Consider the following 25,018-nt stretch of genomic DNA (forward strand, 5'->3'; position numbering starts at 1 on the left):
CTGTTAATAATATCTTCATTATTCTTCCTTCACATACCTCACAAATTGATTTGTATAGCAAGCAATCACTGGATAAATTGCCCTCTGAGTTATTTGTTCCATTTTCTTGAAAGAATTGAGATAAGAAGTGAATTAGAAATTTCTCATTCTCTAATCCTTATTTTTCCATTGCCTATTATTTAAACCATAATCCTATTATGTTTATCCTTCTAATATAGCACATTGCTCACATTCAGCTCCTACTAAATCATAACTATATATAAATAATACCCTATGTAATATTACTTTGACTAGCATCATTTCAAAATAATGTCATTAGAACTTTTTAACTAAATCTAATTATAATATCATAAAATCCTGCTATATAGCATTCAGCCAATTTTACCATTATAGCATATTCTTATACCTCATAACATTGAATTACTTCACATTGTGTTTTTAAGGAACTATGTAATAACATTATTTCATTGGTAGAGTTTCCTTATCCAAAAATTACCTATGTTAATGAAATCACAGGTCAAATTCCTATCCCTTAATAACAATATTATTGTTCATTTATTTCAGTTTTATCCAACTCTTTATGATCCCATTTGGGGTTTTCTTGACAGATAGTGGAGTAATTTACTATTTCCTTCTCTAAATCATTTTACAGATAAGGAAACTGAGGCAAACAGGGTAAAGTGACTTGCCCAGAGTCACAAAACTAGTAAGCATCTGAGATCAGATTTGAATTTAGGAATATGAGTCTTCTTGACTCCAGGCACAGCTTTCTATCTCCAGTGCAACTTAACTGCCCAATAATAGTATTAGGTAGGGATACTTGATATGGATATATGTTTTCAAAATATAATTAACTCACTAACTGATGAATCTAGAATTTCATTATTCTAAATATTCCTGTCACTAATGCAGGTTTCAGTTTCCTCTTGACTTAGTAAATGTATTAGTGCTTTAAAAAAAATTAGTAGTAAGGCTTCGTTGATGGCCCTTTCTAAATCAGGCTGGCCCTCAGATCACAGATATAGTTCATTACAAGGCTAGAGCATGATGCAGTGAAAAGAGCTCTGGCTGTTAGATTTTTTTTGGTTTGGTTTTGGAGGCAATCAGGTTATATGACTTAGTGTCACATAGCTAATAAGTGTCTGAGGCCATATTTGAATTCAAGTCTTCCTGATGTTAAGGCTGGTGCTCTATCCACTGTGCTACCTAGCTGCATCTGAGCCCTGACTATTTAAAAGAGTCAGATCAATTGGGTTCAAATTTTGCCTCTGTCACTATCTATGTGATTTTGAATAAGTCACTTAACTTTTCTCAACTTCAAGTTCCTCCTCTGAAAAATGAGGGGGATGAGATTTGGTGTCCTCTAAAAGTTTATTCCTCAATACTATATAAACTATTTGGAAAAAATAGGGAGTGAAAGACTCCTACCAAACTCCTTTTATGACACAGACATGGTACTGATACCTAAACCAGGTAGGATGAAAACAGAGAAAGAAAATTATAGACCAATCTCCCTAATGAATATTGATGCAAAAATTTTAAACAAAATATTAGCAAAGCAATTACAATCATCCTCAGGATAATAAAAGTTTATTCCTTCTGTAAACCCAGGAACCACAATTTTAGGCAACTGAAGTTCAAAGCTTTTCCAGTTAGGTAGAACTAGCTAGAGCTTCAGGCCTACAAGCACATCTTTTGAGGACCTCTGGTCTGTTCCCAGTACAATGAAACATTAACATTGATTTTCCCAAAAGTTCTGAAATATTCCACTTGACTGACAGACTGATGGTTCTTTATATGAGTCAAATCATTTGATTATCTCCCTCTACTTTAATCTTAGGTTGATAGAGCAGTATATCAAGTGGAAAATGCATCACCAGGAAAGAAAAATTACCCAAAAAAAAAAAAAAAGCAATCCATCAGCTAAGGTGTTTAAGATAGGAGAATGTCTTTGTTCTCCATCTTATCGAAGCTGCTTCCTTTTAAAGGTGAACTCAATGTTAATTATTAGTATACTCAGGGAAGAGACAGACACATGATAGGGGATCATTGTTGTTCCTATTGTTCAATTGTGTCTGAATCTTTGCAACTGTGGATCATACTTCACAAAGAAAACTTTTGCGTTTTTTTGGCAAAGATACTAAAGTATTTTGCCATTTCCTGCTCCAGGTCATTTTATAGATGAAGAACCTTAAGCAAACAGAATTAAATGACTTGCCCAGAGTCACACAGCTAGTAAGTGTCTAAGACCAGAGTTGAACTTAGGATGAGTCTTTCTGTTTCCAGGCCCAGCACTCTATCCAATGGGCCAAGGAAGGAAGGAAGGAAAGGAGGGAGAGAAAGAAACAAGGAGGGAAGGAAAGGGGAAGGAAGAAAGGAAGGGAAGGAAGGAGGGAGAGAGGAAGGAAGGAGGGCTGGAGAAAGGAAGAAAGGAAGGAAGGAACGAACGAACAAAGGAAGGAACGAATGAAGGAATGAAGAAAGAAAGGAAGGAAGGAAGGTACTAGTTCATATTAACTTTCCAAGGTTTCTTGAATTCTTCATTTTGTTCATAATTTTCTTTAAACACTCTTTCATTATAGTCATCTATCATAATTAGTTCAGTCATTCTGCAGTTGTAGAATCATAATATCATAGATTTAAAACTCAAAGGAATCTTAGTGATCATTTCGTCTAATACTCTAACTTCACAAATGAAAAACTTAATGCCTATTGAATTTAAATAATTTGCTCCACTTTCAAAGATAGCAAGTGTCTGAGGCATATTGAAACTCAGATCCTCCAAATCCTGTGTTCTGTCCATTGTACCATTCAGTCTGTTTCTAATCACTTGGATAGATAGATAGATGGATAGATATAGCTATAGCTATAGGTATATTTTATAAAACACTTTCCCCCTTTATTTTGTTTTGTTTTTCCCCTCCTCTGAGTTTGCTACATATCTAGGCAATAGTTTAGTGACTTTTCTCACAAAATTCCAAACTGTCTTCCCAAATTGGACCCATTCATAGCTCTCCCAACAGGATAATAATGGCCCTGTTTCCCATACAGTGCTTTCAATATTGATTTTTTTTCTGTATTTACCATCTTTACCATTTTGAGGCATAAAAGGAAATAAATACCAACTACTGAATCTGGAATTGGGTCTTGAATTTGAATGCCAGCTCTGCTTCTTATTATTGGTGTGACCCTGGGCAGGCAATCCGTCAATGTGTATTAAGCATCTATGTGTCAAGCATAGTGTTCTGTAATGAGTTTAATAAATTGCTTAATCTTCTGGGGCTTCATCTCATCTACAAAATGAGGAGGTTGGACTAAACCCAAGGTCTATCCAAATACAGCCATTGATGTAAAACTCTAGCAGTCCACATGGGTTCCACTGGAGCTTAAATGAGATTAAAATACAATTAGGAAATGTTTAACAAAATAAGTAACAACACAACATTGATAATGTTAATTTAGGGTTTTCTAAGTCAACATGAGACTGTAGGGTTCAATTTCTATTTGAATTTAATATCACTGGCTTAGATGATTACTAGATCACTAATTTTCTTTCTGCCTGTAAATCTATAGTGTATGTGTTTTGTTTAGATCATGGTCCTTAAAGTTAAAGATTATAAAGAATTTTGTGTTGTAGATAAATAAAGCTTTATTCATAAGTACTCTCCATCACATTCTATCACTTTTACCTAATCATATTACCTTTTTAAGAACAGCCATACTTCTTCATAGCCACCATAAAGTCTTCTATTCTGAATCCATAGTGAAGAAAAGGTAAATTTCACTTTATAATGGTGTTTTACACTCTAATCTCTATGGAAGATTAAACTTGTATGAGGTCACAAAACTTTGCCTGCACACCAATTCTCTTACTAGAAATGATTCATTTTAGATTAAAGTGTTGTCCTTTACTACCCTCAAGATCTTATCTTTATAGCAGACAGCAAATGATTTTCATGTGCTACACATACTTATTCTAATAGGAATACAATTTTCTTCAACACGATTCTTTTTTTTATCAGTGTGAGAGTTACCCAATCTGTATATCATCTATGGCAAAGGTACAATCTTTTGATCTGTCTCCATGTTCCATTGTACATGAAATTTTAATATCAGCCTACCCAAAATATAAATAAACCTCCTTATGAAAAAAATCATGTTGTTTTACAAAAATGATGGTACCTGACATTTTATATGCCACTCTGTAGGGTCTACAAATTGTTTTTTAAAGTTAGTATATGTAATCCTCTCAATAATTTTTGAGGGAAACAGGGCAGGTGTTATTATTTCTACTTCACAGACAAGGGATTCAGCTCAGAGAGCGCCAATATCTTACCAAACAATCATAGATGAAAGAGCAGGATTTTGACTCCAGAATTTCTGATTTCAATTTAGTGTTCTGTTCCTAATACCACAACTGCATTCTTAACTACAACTTTAAAAAATGGTTATTTTGTGGAATGGTCAGGCAACAAATATTTATTAAACATTTATTGGAAGCTAAGTAACAGGATAAGTGGTGATGACACAAAGTGAATGTGCTCATATTTTATTTCTCATTATTATGATATATTGAATATCTATCACTCTAAGAGTTTGAGTAATGACATGTATTGTTTTCTTCTTTGTGACTCCATATATTTAAATCTTTAACTTGCATAACATTTAGACCAATGGATTAATACTTAAAGAAGCATGTCCCTACATCACAGCTCTCAGCTACCCCTTAATCTAATAGTTGTTTTATGTTCTTTTTCAGACTCCGACCTGAGCATGCGCACGCTCAGCACCCCCAGCCCAGCCCTAATCTGTCCACAGAATTTGCATGGATTTCAAAATGGAAGAGGTTCATCCACCTCATCTTCCTCCATCACAGGGGAAACAGTGGCCATGGTCCATTCTCCCCCTCCAACCCGCCTCACCCACCCTCTCATCCGGTTAGCCTCTAAACAGCAGAAAGAACAGGCTCACATTGACCGCCTCCCAGACCACTCTATGATCCAGATATTTTCCTTCCTGCCTACCAACCAGCTGTGCCGCTGTGCTCGTGTGTGCCGCAGATGGTACAACCTTGCTTGGGATCCTCGGCTCTGGAGGACTATTCGTTTGACTGGTGAGACCATCAATGTGGACCGGGCACTCAAAGTATTAACCAGAAGACTTTGTCAAGACACACCCAATGTATGTCTCATGTTGGAGACAGTGACTGTTAGTGGCTGCAGGCGGCTCACAGACAGAGGACTTTATACCATTGCCCAGTGCTGCCCAGAGCTGAGGCGACTAGAGGTTTCAGGCTGTTACAACATCTCCAATGAAGCTGTTTTTGATGTGGTATCCCTCTGTCCCAACTTGGAGCACCTGGATGTGTCAGGTAATTGAAAATAACACTAAAACTTTATAGCATCTGCTATGGGAGGTGCTCAGACAGATCTTCCTAAATGTACCCTCAAAAAGTACAATCTCTAGATACTACAGCCATTCTGGGACAGGTGGTTGAAGGAAAAGATGGATGGAAAATGAGGCTTACTTTCTGAGATAGCCTAAATATAGCAGTGGAATATAGAGGGGAACATCTCTGAGGACAGAACTTTCACTTTTTGTTTTTGACTTTGTATCTCCACACCCCACATCTTTCATAGATATGGCACATATTGGGTATTTTTCAATGGTTATTGATTGGTTAATTGATAGTGACACCTGTACAAGCAGTTCTTTTTCACTAAACAGCTATCAATTTCTCTTAAGAAACAGATTATAATCCAAGTTTATAACTATTTCTCCTCAATAAGTTTCTCCCTTCCCAATTATTTGAAAATATTTATAGGTAGAGGCAGACAGAAACCTACTGATAACTGATAAAAGTGATAACTCCTAAGATCATCATCATTATTATTATTAATATTTTGCTGAGGAAATTGGGGTTAAATGACTTGCCCAGGGTCACACAGCTAGGAAGTATTAAGTGTCTGAGACCAGATTTGAACTCAGGTTCTCCTGACTTCAGGCCTGGTGCTCTATCCACTGCTCCACCTAACTGCCTCTAAGATCATTATTTTCAATAAGAAAACTTCCCCTTTTATTCCCTGACAACAAAGCCATACTACCTGACCACAGATTCTCAGAGAACATATTTACTATAACATGTTATTTTCTACTAATATGTGGATGTGATGTGGTTAAAGTGTGCATATTCACACTCTCTTAGAGCAGAATATTAAGAGTGATTGAAATTTTGGCTCATTTGGAAACAGGTTTGAATGTTTCTTTATTTGAGTTTTATAAGCAAAAATGTATTTAGTAACAAAGACATCTAAATCAGTGAACTTATTACTAGATCCTAAAGGAAATAGTTCAGTTGGAGGAACTGTCCAATATCTCTAAGACTGTAATTCTCATGGGGTTTGCAAAACCAATATTTTTGGTTTTAATATATTAAGGTAGGTGGGAGAACTGGAAGAAAGTAAGTTTGGCAGGAAGGAGCTGAACACTCAGAAGCAAGGCAAATGAAAAAGACATGACTTTTAGCATAGACATCCAGTACCACATAATGATATAACTAAGTCATGAAGAATGTATTCTTGAAAATAACCTTATCATTGATACAGTGGGAGCACAACTTGAAAAAACAGGTATAAGTTATAGAGGCAGGTCTATTTTTATTTAACATTAAAACTAGTTTAAAATGATCTGGCTTGCATGAGAAGGATAATGAGCTCCCCATAACTGAACTTTTTAGGCACACCATTTTTAGAGATGTTATTTATAGATCAGAAGATCATAGAATTATAGATTTAAATTTGGATTTAAATTTTAAAAAAAATTAAATTTAAATATGGTCAAATCACCTAATGTGCAGATTAGAAACTGGCTTAGAGAACTCATATGGCTTGCCTACGTTAATATAGCCAGTATGTATCAGAGGCTAAAACTCAAACCCAGATCTTTATATTAACAAGTTAAATTGTCTATCCAGTTCTTCATGTTTATTGGGCTTTATTATATTTGAGTGAGAGTTGGATTAAGTCCCTTCAAATTCTAATATTCTATTTGTAGAATCTAGTAGGCAGCTAGGTTGAATGGTGAGTAGAGGCCTGGACCTGGAGTCAAGATTTGAATTTAAATTCGGTCTCAGATACTTATTAGATATATGACTGGGCAAATAATTAATTCCTTGAATCTCTGTTCATCTTTCCTCATCTGTAAAATGGGAATAATAATTGCACCAACCTCCCACAGTTATTATAAAGATCAAATAAAATAACATTTTTAAAGATCTTTGCAAACCTTAAAGTCCTGTATAAGTGCTACCTATTGTTGTTACTACTAAATTATTACTAGTATTAGTCCCAAAATTTCTGTGAAGATCAAATGAAATAATCTTAAAGTCTTAAATAAATGCTAACTACTGGTGCTACTACTTCAAGGAGGAGGAAAAGGAAGAGAAGGAGGAGGAGGAGGAGGAGGAGGAGGAGGAGAAAGAGAAGGAGGAGGAGGAGGAAGAGTAATAGTGTGTATTCAATAATTTCATTCAAACCCTATTTCTCATGATCCCATTGGGGATTTCTTGATAAAAACACTGGAGTTGTTTGCTATTTCCTTCTCCAGCTCATTTTGCAGATAAGAAATTGATGAAAATAGGATTAAATGACCTGCCCAGGATCACATAGCAGCAGCAATAGTGGTAGCAAAAATAGCAATGATAATACTAATCCCAAGATTGTTGTGAGGTTCTTAATATGAGCCTAGCACATAGTAAGCACTGTATAAATGTCTGTTACTGTTACAGGAGCCAACTTGCTAGTGGCTGCTGGGGATCTAATTCTGACCATCAGAATAGATCCCTTCATGTGAAAGGATGATAAAAATACAAGGAGATTGAGAGGCAGTTACTTTCTCTGACCTCTTTCCTCTTCCCTCTTGCCTCTGATTTATTTTATTCCCAAACCACAAGCAACATCTGCATCAGTAAAAACTGATTTACAATTCCTTCAAGTGTGTTATGATTCACAGCTGTGGTGGCTTTCTGAAAACAGACCTGTCCCTTAATGGTACAGTCCCCTTTAATGCTTTACAAGACAAGTTTTCTGGGTTTCACACTTAGTGTGAAACATGTCCTTAACATGTTACCATAGTACTACTACTATTACTACTACTACAACCATTACTACTATTTACTATTATTTCGACAACTATATACTGTTACTACCAAACTATTGCTAATATACTATTACCACTGATGCTGTTATAACTGCTGCTGCTGCTACACAATTCTACAGTTGTTTACATGCACACAGATTTGCAGAGGACATTGTAATATTCTTCTCTAAAATATAATGTTCTCTTGGAGCAGGTTCCTTGGGGGGGCTTCTGGAGGCAACCTTCATTTCAGTTCAGTATAATCACCCCAAATGCATCCAGGTATTAAAGTCCAAATCCTTGGGGCTTGGCTAGTTTTTCTTAGAGGCCTTCTGTAGTCTTGGTTCCAAGAGCTTAAGCTGCCTTCTCTGGCTTGTGAATCTCCCGGAGTCAATCCTGGTTGAGGCTCCTAGCTCCTCCTCTGAGACCTTCTAGTGGGCTTCTCTTCTTTGGTCCTGAGAGCTCCTCCTTATATATGCTCTCTTAAAGGTGTGAATCTTGTGGAATTATAGTAAGTACTAAGTACATGTAAATTAGAGAATCATTATCTCATTAATTCCACTGACTTGGCACCTTGTAAGAATCCTAATAGACATTAACTGTGGATACTGGCAAATCTGAGACACTTTGCCTTTGACCCTTCCTTTGAGAGAAAAGTAGTAAACTGTATTTGCTACTAAGGGAAAGGGGAAGGGCCAATGATAATCTGAAGCAGAAGATACAATTGTATTATTTTATATTCACTATTCCTCTTCCCTTCATCCTTGCTCTACTGTGAGCAGCTAAACACCGCAGCAGAACACTTTCTCTAAGATCCCTTTCAGTGTTATGTACAACTATAACTCAAATGTTCCTCTACTGTTTATGAGAATAGATTTAAGTATAACCAGCCATGTAAATTTTTCAAATTTTAATAATCAAGTTCTTCAATTCTGGTGTGAAAAATAAACCAATAAACTAGAAAAGTTTATTTCAAACAGTTAGGAAGGCCCAGCAGTGCTGATGCATTTTAAAGTCTATCCAGAGATAAAGATTAAAGTCCAGAGGACTTACTGGGCACCAGAGTTTGATCCCTCAGGACTAAATCAGTCTTTTCTTCATCTCATTCATATCCTAGGCATGAAATAAATGGTTTGGAGACTGATATCAACAAGATATGTTAAGGATTTTATTGTAATTGAAAAGTATGGATGGCATCTTGAGGGATTTAAGAGACAGAATAAAAAAAACATTTTGATAGGTAAATAAATATAGAGATTTGTGAATGTTTTCTGTGACTAATACCACTAACAAAATCTGAGGGGATATCTGATTCCCTCAGTTTGCTTTTTCCTTAGAAGTAATGCATCTGCTTTTTTTAAAAAAAAAAAAAAAACCTATGATAATGACAGACCATTCTTTTACTCAGTTTCTTTTCCTGGCACCTGAAGATTTAGTTACTCTCCTGGCTCATTTGGCTTCATGGCGGGGCCACATCAATTGCATTTTTTTCTGAGTACTGAATGTTTAGTTAGTCATGATTGGGAAGAAAGCCATTGGCATTGACAAAGTAGCAACATAAATACCTGTGAAGATTTCTCTCAGAAGCTCTGGAAGAAGAAAAGCTCTGAAAACAGAGATAGAATGATGCAGTGGGATGAATGTTATACTATAAAGCAGGACTTCTTAAACTTCTTGCTTTCATGACCCCCTTTCACCTGATAAATTGTACATGACCCCAGGCACAGGTATATAAAATAAGTATATAAATCAAACATTTACTGATAATAAATCCTAACTTCAGGATCTTCACATGAAGTGGGGTCACGAACCACAGTTTCAGAAGCTGGGAATAGGACCTGGGTTGTAGTCCCATATCTAACTACCACTACAAACTCTAATCTTGAACAATCTGTTTAACTTCTCTAGACCTTTTTTATTCATTTGTTGGAGGGCTGAACTGATGGCCTCTTGGTCCTTTTCAGTTTGAAAGTTCCCTGATTTTTCATGCTCTTCTCCCTACAGCTTATATATGTACGTGTGTGTGTGTGTATACACACACACACACACACACACACACACATGCACACACATGCACACACACATAAACTCTCATATATATATATATGTGTATATATACATAAATATATATATGTATATATATATATATATAGTATACATATAAAAATGTATAAGATTTGTATATGTATATAATAGATGGTTCATCCTGGAAGTCATGTCTCCACTTAAAGATGCTTCTAATCTGACCTTCAGAGAGACACCAAAAGATGCCGGGGGAGAGGGAGACTCAAATTCTGGCACAGATACTAACTCTTGCTTGAGCTAGAAAAAGCACATTCCTAACTGGCTAATTATTTCTTGGCAGTCCTGCCACCAGATGCTTAAACCATTACCTGGCACTCTCCTCAAGACCTCCAAAGACTGTTGCTGGTGTCTCCACTTCATATATTGTCAGCTCTGGGGGAATCTGGAAACTCAATAAAAGTATAATAGAGGTTTCTTTAGCTTACAGGTACCCTTGGGTTTGGGACCAGTGCTCTGCAGAAATGGACCTTCCAAATTCAATTTATGATGAGTTGTCTGATTTAAGATTACTCAATGTTCTTTCCCATTGTAAGCATTATCCTCTTTGAGGTATAACAATACTTATTAATAATATCAATCAATCAGTAAACACATTAATCACTTACTGTGTGGTGGCATTTTGCTCAATGCTGAAGATACAAAAGAGGGAAAACTCTCATGGAGCTTTCAATCTAATGGGGGAAACAACACACATACACAAATATATACAAAGTAAGCCCTATATACTATAAAAAGAAAATAATTAACAGAAGGAAATCACAAGTTAATGGCTAAATTGCACACCTATTTTAAAGATATATCATGAGAATACCATGTAAAACTGCTATAATTAAAAGTTAGGGTATCTAGGTAGCACAGTGAAGAAAATATTGGAGTTAGAGTCAGGAAGACCTGAATTGAAATTTTGTACTAGCTGTATGCCTTGAGCAAGTCATCTAACTGCTCATAATCTCAGTTTCTTTATGTGTAAAATGAAAAGAATAATAGTAACTATTCCACAGAGTAATAACACATTATTTTATATGTAAAGTGCTTTGCAACATTTAAGTTTTAAAATGCTAGCTATCATTATATCTAGAGATTCCTTTTTACCTTAGTAAATTGTAGTCCTGAAGGTAAAGGAAAGTCACCTGGTGGCTGACCCCTTTTGTACTGAGCTTCCTTAAACTTAGCTAGCCTCATGAAGGAGACATAGTCTGGTATTGACCATATTTGGGTTTTTCCCTTTTAGGGGGATTGCCAGAGCTTCCATTTTGCCTTTATAACATTGGTAAACAAGGTTTGCTATACCTTGATGAATAATAATAGCATTTATCTAACACCTACAATGTGCTATAGATACTACACTAAGAGTTTTACAAGTAATATCTTATTTGTAACAACCCTTTACAACATTCTCCATTTTACAGTTTAAGAAAATGAGGTAAACAGAAGTTTGCCCAGAGTCACACATCTAATTAGTATCTGAGGTCAGATATAAATTCAACTTTTCCTGAGTCCAGATCCAGCATTCTATCTACTACATCACCAGACACTTCTAAATAAGATAAAGCAGGACATTAGTGGAGTTTTACAGTTTACAGTTTAATATATATTACTGGTAATTCCAAGGGGAAGTCTGGTCTCAAAATCAGGGGAAACTCAATTCAGCTCTCAACTATGATACCTATTGGCTGTTGAATCCTATAATCACATCTCTTAGCATAGTGCTTGGCACATAATCAGTGCATGGCTGATTGATTAATTGGACAAGTCACTTAAGAGGAAGTTTATTCTCATAGAGTTCCCTATGTGAATGAAATCACAACTATGGTAAAAAAAAAATTAGTTTTAGTAAGAACTAGTCTGTGTTGGTGATATATATATATATATATATATTCTTTCAATAAGATGATCTTCAGATAAAAAAATTAGTTAAGAGCTATCTTAAAGTCTGTAAAGGTTCAGGTTGTAATCTTGCCTCAGATACTTATTGCTTAAGAAAACAAAGACCAAGTCATGCAGTTCCTTTGAGGTTCAGTTTCCTCATTTGTAAAATGGTAAAATGAGGTACAGACATCATGTGATTCTTGTGACAATCCAATGGAATAATGCATTTAAATTATTCTGTAAATTTTAAGGCCTGGTAGAAATGGCAGTTAATGTCATAATTTTGCCTAGATCTGTGATTTCATTGATGTGGGGGAACTCCTTATATGGAAATTATCTGTGTCTCATAGAGCATCTCCTAGGACATTAAGAAGTTCAAACATATCATGATCATAACATCAATATAGGCAGAACTTGAATCCTTGCCATTCTCAGTCTTTAAGGTTTTCTGTTATTATCCCCATTTTATATATAAAGAATTTAAGGAAGACAGATTCAGTGATTTACCCATAATTATTTAAATTTAGTATCTGAGGCTGAATTTGACCTAAGAGCTCTATCCACTGTACCAACTAGCTGCCTCTACTATACAAACTGCCATTTATTACATAAGCTGCCTCTCATATTATTATCATATTTTTTGCCAATTCAAGAAACTTTAAAGTTAGATTTGATGTCCACTTTGTTTTACTTAGATTTGAATTTTTTAAAAGTCTCAAATCACAGGATTATAGTCCTATTCAGGAAATTGTATCTCTAAAACAGAAAATAGTATGCTGTCCCATTTGTGAAAGATTCTGACAGATATTCCTAATAATTGAGGCTGTTAGATGATACAATAGATAGAGTGCTAGTCCTAGAGTCAGGATGACTTGAATTCAAATATGACCTCAGACACTTATAAGCTGCAAACAAGTTAAGTGTTTTCAGTTTATTCATCTGTAAAATGGGGATAATAATAGAACCTATCATAACCAGGGTTGTTATGAGAATCAAATAAGATAATTATAAAGCACTTAGCACAGTGCCTGGCATAAGTACTATATAAATGTGATGATGATGATGATGATGATGATGATGATACCCTTAAAGTCATTAGTCATGCTTTATAGCAAGATCCTCTTTGCATTCTTAAGAAGGAAATAGGTCTCCACTAATGACAGGAAGCTAAATTCAATAATATTTTTGCAGCAACTTTAATAGAAATAAACCATGAATCAATAATGAAACAAAACCTCACTAATTTGTTCAACATAAATATAAATATTGCTTTTCCCACCACCAACTCCCTCCCACCCAATAATGTGAGCAAAGCTGGTTCTTTTTTGTTTTGGTTTGTTTCCAAATGGATACCTAGTAAATCCATTTGAACCAGAACTGAACCTATTTCTTTTCCTCAAACTATTATATAGGAATAAGTTCAGAATAACATTGTATTCACTGTACTCAATAAATATCTTATTCACTTTGAACTCCTATTTTTCATATGGAAATATGGGTTTCCCCCACCAAATACTATGGCCTTCCTTAAGTGTATAGATTGATATTTTACTGCAGATGGGGATAGTAGAAGAAGAAAGAAACTCAAAGCTCATATTGAGAGTTAAGGCCAAAGCTCCTTTTTAGGAAATATAGAGAAATAAGTCATCCTTGTCTTATTTCTAGCATATACTAGAGGCCTCTATTTAGATAAAATGTGTGTGCTCCATCCCCATTGCAACCTTCCCAGCCCCACCCCAGCTTCCTGTAGGTGTAATACAATAGTCTAAAGGAAAGATAAGATTTCAAGGTGTACTTCTAGGACTCTAAATGCAAAAATGATATTGGATCATTAGAGCGAAGCTAGGAGCCTTTAATGTTTGAAATATTTCCATTCTTACAGGCTGGGTAGTTTACATGGATGACTATTTTTTTTAACCTCCTCACTCCTGGACAAGAGGAAGTCCTGTGATAATATTCTGAGCAATCAGTCCCCCAGGAAGTGGGAGGAAAGCCCTTCAGAGTGTTCACATTGCTCAGAAATTCTGAAGGGCTATACGCTGACCTTGGGGACTTGCAGAGGCAGGAGAGATAAGGTAGATATCCAAGAGAACTGCATGGTAACAGAGAGGAATAAATGTGAATAAAAGTTTTATAGTCTATAAAAGATTATAAAACTGAAGAGGTGAGGAGAATATGAAAATTTTTGAAGGGTTTGGGGGTTTTGTATTGGGTATTTTTATTTTTTCCTGAAGTAGAAATAAGTTGGAGTTGAGAGATAACGGTTGCTAAGAAAATGTTGCATGTTTTAGGTACATACTAATTATAAACTGCTTGTCCTTTGGGTACCCAAAATATTACAGTATAAAATAGAGGAGTATAAAAGCAAGTTTTCTTTTTATTTGCTATAAGTAAGATTCTATCTTTATCCTTTCTGTCACACTCAGGATGAGAAGGAGCTATGATTTTATCAGCACAGAGAACTCCTATTATGCGATTTCTCTCCACCAATGCAGATCTCAACCCCATATATAATAACAATACCTTATTTCTATCATGCCTTAAGGTTTGCAAAATATTTTGTATTTATTCTTATAAGGGGATAGGCAGGGATATTATACCCATTTTTTTTTCATCTGAAGAAACTGAGGCTCAGAACTATTAAAGAACTTGCCCTGAATTGCTCAATACTAAGTGTCAGAATCTCTTTTTGAACCCAGGTCTCTTCACTCAAAGACAGTTCCATATAATATTGTGCTTTCTACACAATTCAAATACTTAATTTTTTATTGAAAAGAGGGAATTGATGGAGAATTACTCTAACTCTCATTATCTATGCACTAGATTAGTATTTTGGTTTCATCCTTCTCTGAAGCATAGTGACCAAGGAAATTGGACTTGGAGACTTGGTAGACATTTACTAGCTGTGTTAAGTGTGATCCTGAACATGTGACTTAATCTCTCCGTACTTCAGTTTCCTCATCTGTTAAAAAAAGGGGGGTTGAAGGTATTAGAATTGGTGGTTTTAAAATTCCTTCTAGCTCTAGATCTATTAGTCTCTGACCTTTATGAGAACGGGAAGTATCCATATATGTAGGTCAGCTATAGAACATCTACCATTGTATTAAATATACTAATCATAGTTAAATAGGATGTGGAGCCCTTATAACCAGATAGATCAAGATTACTTTAAATATCAGAAAAACTTCTGCTCCATCTCTTGAATTAAAAATTGAAACCATAAAGAAGACTACAACTGGCATTTGTAGTAGTCTGCATCGTCGAAGAGAAGAGATAGACATCCCCTCATTCCCCTCCACTCTACCACCAAACTATCAGTGATAGAACTAGTGTCATTGGGGAGAAACACTGTATCAGTTTGACATCATAGTATATATGTGTGTGTGTTGTATGTGTGTAATCTCTCTCTCTCTCTCTCTCTCTCTCTCTCTCTCTCTCTCTCTCTCTCTCTCTCTTTCTCTCTCTCTCTCTCTCTCTCTGAATAGGATGCTCTAAAGTCACTTGCATCAGTCTGACCCGGGAAGCCTCCATCAAGCTGTCTCCTTTACACGGCAAACAGATCTCCATCCGTTACTTGGATATGACAGACTGCTTCGTCCTGGAGGATGAGGGTCTGCACACAATCGCGGCGCACTGCACCCAGCTGACCCACCTCTACCTGCGGCGCTGCGTCCGCATCACTGACGAGGGCCTCCGCTACCTGATGATCTACTGCGGCTCCATCAAGGAGCTGAGTGTGAGTGACTGCCGCTTTGTCAGTGACTTTGGCCTGCGGGAGATCGCCAAGCTGGAGTCCCGCCTGCGCTATCTCAGCATCGCCCACTGCGGCCGGGTCACCGATGTGGGCATCCGTTACATTGCCAAGTACTGCAGCAAACTGCGCTACCTCAATGCGCGGGGCTGCGAGGGCATCACGGACCACGGGGTGGAATACCTGGCCAAAAACTGCACAAAACTCAAGTCCCTGGACATTGGGAAGTGCCCTTTGGTTTCGGACACTGGCCTGGAATGCCTGGCTCTTAACTGCTTCAATCTGAAGCGCCTGAGCCTCAAGTCCTGCGAGAGCATCACGGGGCAGGGTCTCCAGATCGTAGCCGCCAACTGCTTCGACCTGCAGATGCTAAATGTGCAGGACTGTGAGGTGTCCGTGGAGGCCCTGCGCTTTGTGAAACGCCATTGCAAGCGCTGTATTATAGAACACACCAACCCCGCCTTCTTTTGAGTGGACAGCCTCTGTCTATGATCTCTTTTTATAAAAATCAAAAACAAAACAAAACAAACAACAACAACAAAAAAAATATATTGTTTTTTTTAACCAAAAAAAAAATGTTAAAGACAGTATATGTAAGCACATGCCACTCTCATTTGCAATAGCTGTTTGTTCTTTTGGGTTTTTGGTTTTTGTTTTTTTTTTTTTTTATGCTTTGAAGTTCTTGAGAATCAGCTTTTGATTATTTGTTATGATCTACACAAAGAAAACAAAAATAAGCCTGTTTCTATTGTAGCTGTTACCTTCTTGTTTCTGGCTGGGTTCTTGTAGGTAATCCTTCAGAGGGCCTCAGCAGGCCAGTCCTAATGCTACTGGGAATCCCCAAGAAAGCACTGATCTAAGATACTCCCAAGACTGCCTGCTTTGGCACAAAGGCCCAAACTCCACACTTATTTGGAGTGAAACACGTTCCTCAGTCCGACAAACTAATATGAATGCCATAAACAATCTTGAAAAATGGATCAGTAGCACTTTACAAAGTGCTTTCCAAACGTTTCTTTGTAAATTAATTACTCCCCACAAGCATTCTGGGTCTCTGTGCTCATGCCCATTTTAGAATAATGGAAATGAGAAAAATTGTGTTTTTGTTATTGTTGTTATAAACCTAAGGTGATTTTCCCTTAGTCACCCAGGAAGCTTTCCTCCTCCAAATGAATGTCTCCCTTTTTTTTTTCTTTATGCACTGAGCCATTTTGCCAGCCTTTTCCAGGAAGGATATTCCAAGGTGCTTGTCTCAGTGTCGGTTTTCTAATTGTCTCTCTCCCTCATCTGAGTGATCGCAATATGTGCTCCTGGAATCTATTTCATATTATGCCCATGCTCTGTTGTTCGTAATGCTCTATGAGCATGATTAACAGGCAGCACTGACAGGGCGGGGTCTATATATCTGAGGATGAGATTAGAGAAATCAGTTTCAGACCGATGCTGAGCTGAAATCTTTTAGTCTTTCATTGGTATAAAAGAAGGTCATCCTTCCAAAGCCTTTGCTAACAGGGGGAAATACCCTTGTAATTTTTAATTAAGAAGTGATGCCCAAATAGGCACACCCTTTCACTCCACAAAATATTTTTTTTTCCTTTTCCTCAGTGCACATGTGGCAGGCACATCTGTACTCCAGCTGTGAGAAGACTAACCAGATTTCCCTTTTGTCATTCAGACTTCTGTTTTTCTTTTTCATTTATTTGTTCCTTTATGCACCCATACTTCATTGGACGTATGAAATCTTTTTGAGGTTGAACCCTTAAATGCCTAATTGTGCACAGTGTCACCTTGTGTGCATATTTCCATAGTTCTATGCATATTCCACTTCAAAGGATGGGTAGTCAACTTCCACATTTGTAATGGTGCGCTCTATGGATATGGCATGCATATAAACAAGGAAACACATCAGTGAGATTTAGACTCCGGCCCACCAACCATGTCAACCATTCTTTAGAAATAAATGCATACCTATGCACACGTGATTTCTAAACAGGAAGTTACCATTTTGTAGTGGAGTAAGCCTTTGCCAGTTCTATTTGCATAAAATCAATAAGCCAGGGGGAAAAAATTCCATTGCCCTTCTATTTGAAGTTCATTCCCTGATTCCAACTAGCTTGTGAGTTTTTAAATGCTCCTTCACAACTCCCCACCCTTAATCATTCACTTCTAAAAACTGTTCTACTTCCACCCAAAAGGAATGGCATCCAAACCCAGGGCCTCTAGACCTCCAAGCCAAGCATGTTAAATCTGTTTGCAAAGCAGGCCTGTATAAGATTGACAATGGCTTCAAGTCAGAGGCCCCAGTGCTGTACATGTGTTGGGAAGTAGGAACCAAAGTAGGGAATCATCTGCCCAGTCTGGTTCTCATAATGAAACAGTAGCTTGCTTTCCAGACAACATCATTAGCATCATTGACGTAGCATTCAAAACCGTGTACTAAGAGGGAAAAAATGCATGATCTGGCTGGAAATACCACTTAGAAACACTCACATGGCTTATAAACGTATCCATGACCTGAAGCAGCATTCTACATGCAATTTGTGTCCCTTGACTGAGGTTTATTTGTGAGTCATTGAGAACCTTCCCTCATACTGGGTGAAATGATCTCCCAGGTGAGTTTAAGATTCCCTAGCAGACCCTTATGTGCCAGAGACCACTGGCTACTCGGTGGCTCCAAATATTAAAAACCTTATCTTCCTGCCATTTAATAAGTGTCAAATTTACTGCTTTCTGCATATCTGACAAGGTCAACTCTTTACAGTGAATGTACAGCATATCTTTGCTTTATCCAGTTTCTAATTTTTCCCCCAGACTTCTCTTCATGATGTTCCATAGGGAGTTCAAGAAGTTTGAATGTTTGGAAGAGGTAATTGGAAATTGAGTTTAGCAAGTTTTTAAGAGACCAACCAAATGGCCTTATTAGCAAATTTGACTGTTTTAACATGTTGCTTCCTTCCTGGCTATGCTAAATTGAATGCTCTTCTTTAAAAATTTCTAATGTTGGAATCATTGCGTGCTGTATGATTCTCTAGAAAGCCATTAATTTACTACCATCGAGAAATAAAGCAATATGTTCAGTAATCATCTCAGCCTCACTTTTTGCCCTCCTAACTACAGAAGGGAAAATAGAATCAATCAAAGTTGTCTCTCAGACTGAGCTCAGCCTGAGTCAATTCAATGATGGGATCTAGGAACAGAGATGGTCCCTCTGATGCCTGCAGTGTATGGTTTTGTCATTCCCCTTGGCTCAATGATGTTGGCTTCAAATTAACAGGTAAATGGAAAAGCATTCACTTCACAGGTAGTGAATTCATGCCTTCCTATTTGTTCCAACCTTTGAAGGAGCCTTCAAAATTATTATGCTTAGCATCTGTTGCTATAAATAAAGACAGAGGGCCTCAGACCATGATTATATAGGGTATAAAATCAAAAGAGTTAGAAGAAGCCTGGAAAAACCTAAGGTGGCAGTTTTTTAAGTCACAAAGCTCCATGAGACCCAAGAAATCAATTTTAGAGGAGGAAAAAGTAATATATGAGTAGCAAACTTGATCTTAAACAAGCACAAAGGATACAAGAGTGATTCCTTTTAAGATGTTTTAGATGCCCTTCACCTCCTTTTCAACCAATAAAACTGTTAATAAAAAAAAGCCCAAAACTCAAAAAGACCAGTAATATTACTTTTCTCACACTATTAATTTGACACCACACTTCTCTCCCTCAATTTCTGCCCGGGTCCCAAAGAGATAAAGAGGTAAAGAGAAAGATGATCACTTCAGAGGTTCAGGCATTCATACTCAGACCTATGTTCAAAACTTTAAAGGAACCTTCAAAAAGGTTTTTATCCAAAAAGCACCCTGCATGATATCCAGTATAAAGCCACTGCTTTCCTTTCTTGTTTATTACTTGAAACGATTGTACATTTTGACAGGGGAAAAAAGCAGTAGAGCAGAACCACTTACCTTCCTTTGATTAGCATCCAAATCCCCATGTTAAAGCCAAACTGAGGCATTCTCTCAATAAGTGGCAATCGTGATTAGTGAGGGAAAAAAAATAAAAGTACTGATTTGGAAAAATGCTGAACAGGCAAAATGGGAAGAAAAGAGACTAAAAGAAGAGTTTCAAGAATCAAGAGAAAATTGCAGTGAAAATAGTCATACAAAAAATAAAGGAGATTAAAAAGCCTTATGTTCATTGCCATCTTGGACCTTCACCATTCACATTTCTCCAAGTGTATTAGCTGATATATCTCAGCATCCAAGTTTTGGTACAGGTAAGGGTTTTTGTTTTTCGCTTTGCTTAGAATAAAAATGTCTTTGACTTAATTAGGCTAGCCCATCAGGGTTAACAAACCAGTAGGCTAGACAGGCCAAACCCCCCAGTCTACTACTACTCTTATATTGTGTTCACAATTAGTCATTGCATAAAATGCTTGAGACCTCACCCACAACTTTCTCTGATCATTTGATTAGTTTTTTGGGGAAAAAAAATGTGAATATCCCTGGACTAAAGAAATTTCCCTATTACAGTTACCAGTATCAGATCAGCCTACACATATCCAACTACTTCAATACTACAGAAAACTATTCAAACAAAATAACAAACAGAATAGAACCATATTGAGTGCCTTGTGAGCTTGCTAAGAAAATTTATATTTCTTTTACCATAGCAACATAATGTACTTGATACTCAGAACCTCAATACCTGTGATTCCATTTAATTCTAATATTCCATCTGTTTAAAATAATCTTTTCTTCTAATGGGAATGAAGCTCCAGGAAACATTCTAAGATGATAAGCCCTCAGTGGAACTCCCCAAAGTTTCTTTGTGAAACTTTCAAAATTGTTGTTGTTTCAGTCATGACTGACTCTTTGTAAACCTATTTGGGTTGTTGTTTGTTTGCTTTTTTGAGGGGGGCAAAAATACCACAGTATTTTGCCATTTCCCTCTTGTCTGCCTTCCTTCTTTCCTTCCTTTTTTTATTCTTTCCTTCCTTCCTTCCTTCCTTCCTTCCTTCCTTCCTTCCTTCCTTCCTTCCTTCCTTCCTTCCTTCTTCCTTCCTTCCTTCCTCCCTCCCCCCCCCCCCCCCCCCCGCTTTTCCTTTCTCTCTTTCTGACATAAACTTATTTACATACGACTTTAAAGTTCATCTGTCCTCATTTTAGTGACAAATAAACAGAGGAAATAAAATTATTTGTACCAGGGTCATACAGGTTGTAAGTAGCAGGATCAAGATTCAAACCCAGGAGAGAGGGAGGGAGGAAAAGGGGAAGGAAGGAAGGAAAGATGGAAGGAAGGAAGGAAGGGACAAAGGAAGGAAAGAAGGAAGAAGGAAAAGAAGGAGGAGGAAAGAAAGAAAGAAAGAAAGAAAGAAAGGGGAAGAAAGAAAGAAAAAGAAAACATTTGTTAAATGAGTGTTTTTTTGTGGGAAGGACGCAAATGTGAATTTATGTGGCAGTTCTGATAAATTTAGGAAACAATGAACCTCTTAGGGGTTAATTTAGGTTATTTGAAACTAATTTGATAACTTTACTGAGAAAGTCTGAAAGATCAATTCCCACTTGATTAAACTTCTCAAATTAGACCACCAATCCTAATCTTGTTTAAAACCAAAACAATTTCTAGTGGTTTTAGATTAGCTTTAAATTGGTGTGCTACCTTCCACCACTTCCCCCACCTTCCCCAACTCCATTCTCCTTCCTTCCAAATGATGTTGGTTTGGTATTAAACAATATAAATAAATTCTACTTTTTTCCTTTAAAGGTAACTTTAAATTTTATTTTAACGTTAGATTTTAAACAAACATGGCCTTTTTAGTTTTGGAGGAAGCAGATAAGGGGACATTTACTAAGCCTGATAAATGGCCCTATGAATTTTATCACAAAGACTTTTCCTTCAGAGATAGGAACCAAAATAAAAATAATTACCTTTATGCAATTTTGCATTTTTCATGGTTTCAGAACAACTTTAAAAAGGCCTTGACTCTTCAGTTGGAAAAAGCTTCATTTTGACTCCCTGCCCAAACTACCCCCCACCCAAGCCCAAGAAATATTTGACTTTTTGGCTCCTTATATACCCTACTATGCAGCCTCCTAGACCTGTTCAAGCTAAATAAGGCTCCCTGTCTTCTTTGTACAGCTCAAGAAACTTCAAGCTGTTTCCCTCGTTCTCCACATAATCAAACAGCCATATCTTTGATTTATAATCTATTTTATCTCTATTAGTGGAGCTCATTCAATAAAGATTTTCCATTAGCTAGTCTGAGGGTAAGGTTCCAATTGGCTCTACTTTCTCCAACTTCAGCCATCTCAAACACCAAAGCAGCTGAGGGTTGCTGACCTGGAGGGGTTCTGTTAAAAAAAAAAAAATCCTTTTCAATAATGACCTCTTACTGTCATAATGAAAAACAGAAATTCAGGCCCAGGATCTCCAAGCTGGCATTGTTCCTTCTTTGACATAGCTGCCTCAAGACTCACTGTGTGTTTCTTTTAAAAACAGCACCCACTTACAGGGGATGGGCAAAGTGAACACTGGCACAGAAGGGGGCACAGGCTTCCCTCTTTTTAAATGTGTGCTTTATCTCAAGCCCATGTGGCCAAATGTGGGCAGTGACCCTTGAACCTTGAAAGGTGCTCTGGGAAAGCCAGCATTGCTTTTTTTTTTTTTCCATCTTTCCTCCATTCTTGACCATTAAGCTTGTCTGTTTCTCTGGGGTCTCTAGTGTTCCTTGTGCACCTAAAACAACATCAGCACTACAGCACTGGAATTGCATTGGCACAAATATCCTGGGTTGGGGGCCTCTCACTTCACAGCCAATAATTTATCCTGGCCAAGTTACGGAGCAACCTTTCTTATCTGATTTTCTGAAACGTGCATCATATCTGAGGAGCAGCAGCTCGATCTTAAAATTCCTCTGGAGGACTTTGCTACTAAATATTTAAACATTGGGGCAGCTAGAATCAGAGTATAGGCATTCCGAGACTTGGAATAAAAGTTTATTGGTGGACTGTACAGATAACTCAAAGATATTGCCAAAACAAAAGTAATTTTTTTTTGTTTTATTAGTGTTTCTTGATTTTTAATTACTCAGTCAGTAAGAATTCATAAATAGCAATTATATTCCAGGCTGTATATACAAAATCAACGATCAGCAGGATCTACTTTCAAGGAGCACACGTTCTTCTAGGGGATGTAATAATCTATACATATAAGTATAAGCAGTAATTTACAAAGTAAATATAAGGAAATTGAAAGGGACAGACACTCCTACTAAGTGGAAGGATCAAAAAAGAAAACCTCATGAAGATGCATCAATTGAGCTTTTAAGAGAGTTAAAATATTCCAAGAAGCAAAGATGAAAATAAATATATTCCCAAAATGGGATACAGCACAAAGATGGGAGATGAAATCAATTTTAAAGAAGCAAGTTGCATCTTCTTTCGTAAATATTTTCCTAGAGGACAGGCAAATTCTAATTCATCTTGTTTGATTTTTGTTTTTTTAATTTTCTTGTGCAGTTATTTCAGTTGTGTCTCCCTATGAAAAACTACTGGAGTGCAAATTCCTTCTTCAGTTCATTTTACAGATGAGGAAACTGAGGTAAACAGGCTTAAGTGACTTGCCCAAGGTGACACAGCTATGACATCAGATTTGAACTCATGAAAATGAATCTTTGTGACTTCAGGCTTGGCACTGCATCCACCTGAGCCACTTAACTGTGCAGAAATTCTTTGACTTTAGTAAAAATGTATATTTCAGTGTCTCTGCATTTACACCCACATAATGCTTTAGAGCTTAGAGAAGTGAGCATAGTTCTATAAAGTGTATTTACTGAAATCTACATAACACTGAATCATTGCATACATTTCTTATCTGGAGTAGTCCAAAGTTCCAATTGCCTGAGGAAAACATCTGATTCAGACTTTATAGTTGCAATGAATTTGTGTGGTACACAAGAATGTTTTCTGAATTTTTTTTGTGATGCTGGTGAAGTGACACAAATTCTGATTAATGCTGCTCCCAGCCCCAATTTTTAATAGGTGAGATCCCAAGTATTATTTCATCTAAGATGTATCATGAACCACACTTTTTAATTGCAAATACCCCTTTTGCCTCTCTTCTCAGTGTTGTTGAAATGTTTCTTCATCAATCAGGACTTCTTTCTCAGCCTACATTTCAGTTCCTTTCCGTCATTTAAAAATCATTGAATTTAGGGGTTTAAATTTTTATTCCTGATGGAATATAGGAATACCAATGCTTATTTAGCAGGTATTCTTTTATCTGTCACTAAAATATTCTTACTTAAATAAAGACCTTTGACTAATATAAATGAGCACAGAAAAAGAAAAAGGGAAGAAATCAGCACAGGAAGTAGAAATCTAAACAAATAATTGTAGCATGTAATACTTATGTTACTTTTCAGGTTTTAAAAATGTTTTACAAACATCCTCATTTGATACCCACAATAATCAAAAGGTCTTACATTCTGTTTTATAAATGAAGAAACTGAAGCCCAGAGAAATGATTTTTTCCATTCTCAAGTAGCCAAGCACAGCCTAATTCAGAGTTGTTGTAAGGAGAATGAGTGCTCTTAAACATAATTGAAATATGAGTCCAAATATGATTGCTGCAGGGAAAGGGGACTTTACCAGTTTGGGGCTTGTTACATACCAATATAAAGAAAATATCCTCCTTTTGACGTTTTTATTTAATATCTAAATCTTAGAGTGCTCACTTAGAAAAGTAGGAATGGAGGAAGGAAATTGGAGGATATTAAATATTACACCATGATCATTCAATAGTCATGTTATTTGTCTATTATCTAAGGTTTGTCAATGAGCTAAAATCTAGAGAGATCTCAGAAATAAAACTTATTGAGAAGTTTAACAGAAACATGACCATTTTAAGAGAAAGGGAAATTCAGCCCAAACCCCCCTGCAGAAAACAAACATGGGGAAACCAAGTTCTTATTGGTTAGAATTAAGGGGATAGTAGTGACTTCTAGAAAGAAATGTGTCAAATTGAATAAATGGCCTCTGGAAGAAACTATGTGTTTAACCTAGACCCCCTCACGCTCAAATCTTAAGTATACTTCCATCTGGCCTTTTTCATTCCTTCTGGCCTCTGAGCTGGCTAACTTATTTATCCAATCTGATTCTTCTATAGGATCAGCAAGGAGAC

The 25,018-nt window shown here is 36.7% G+C and overlaps 1 protein-coding gene across 2 annotated transcripts in view; it reads left to right on the forward strand.

Moving 5' to 3' along the window:
- FBXL7 (F-box and leucine rich repeat protein 7) overlaps window positions 1-18,923 on the forward strand; it is a 454,109-nt gene extending 435,186 nt beyond the window's left edge. For both annotated transcript variants that reach the window (XM_051969865.1, XM_051969864.1), the window contains 2 exons: window positions 4,760-5,371; window positions 15,576-18,923. In XM_051969865.1, the coding sequence (XP_051825825.1) occupies window positions 4,760-5,371; window positions 15,576-16,312 (1,349 nt within the window). In that variant the 3' untranslated portion in view covers window positions 16,313-18,923. The remainder of the gene's footprint in view (window positions 1-4,759; window positions 5,372-15,575) is intronic.
- The last annotated feature ends 6,095 nt before the right edge of the window (window positions 18,924-25,018 follow it).

This window comes from Antechinus flavipes, chromosome 1, assembly GCF_016432865.1.
Source record: "Antechinus flavipes isolate AdamAnt ecotype Samford, QLD, Australia chromosome 1, AdamAnt_v2, whole genome shotgun sequence".
NCBI classification, from domain to species: domain Eukaryota; kingdom Metazoa; phylum Chordata; class Mammalia; order Dasyuromorphia; family Dasyuridae; genus Antechinus; species Antechinus flavipes.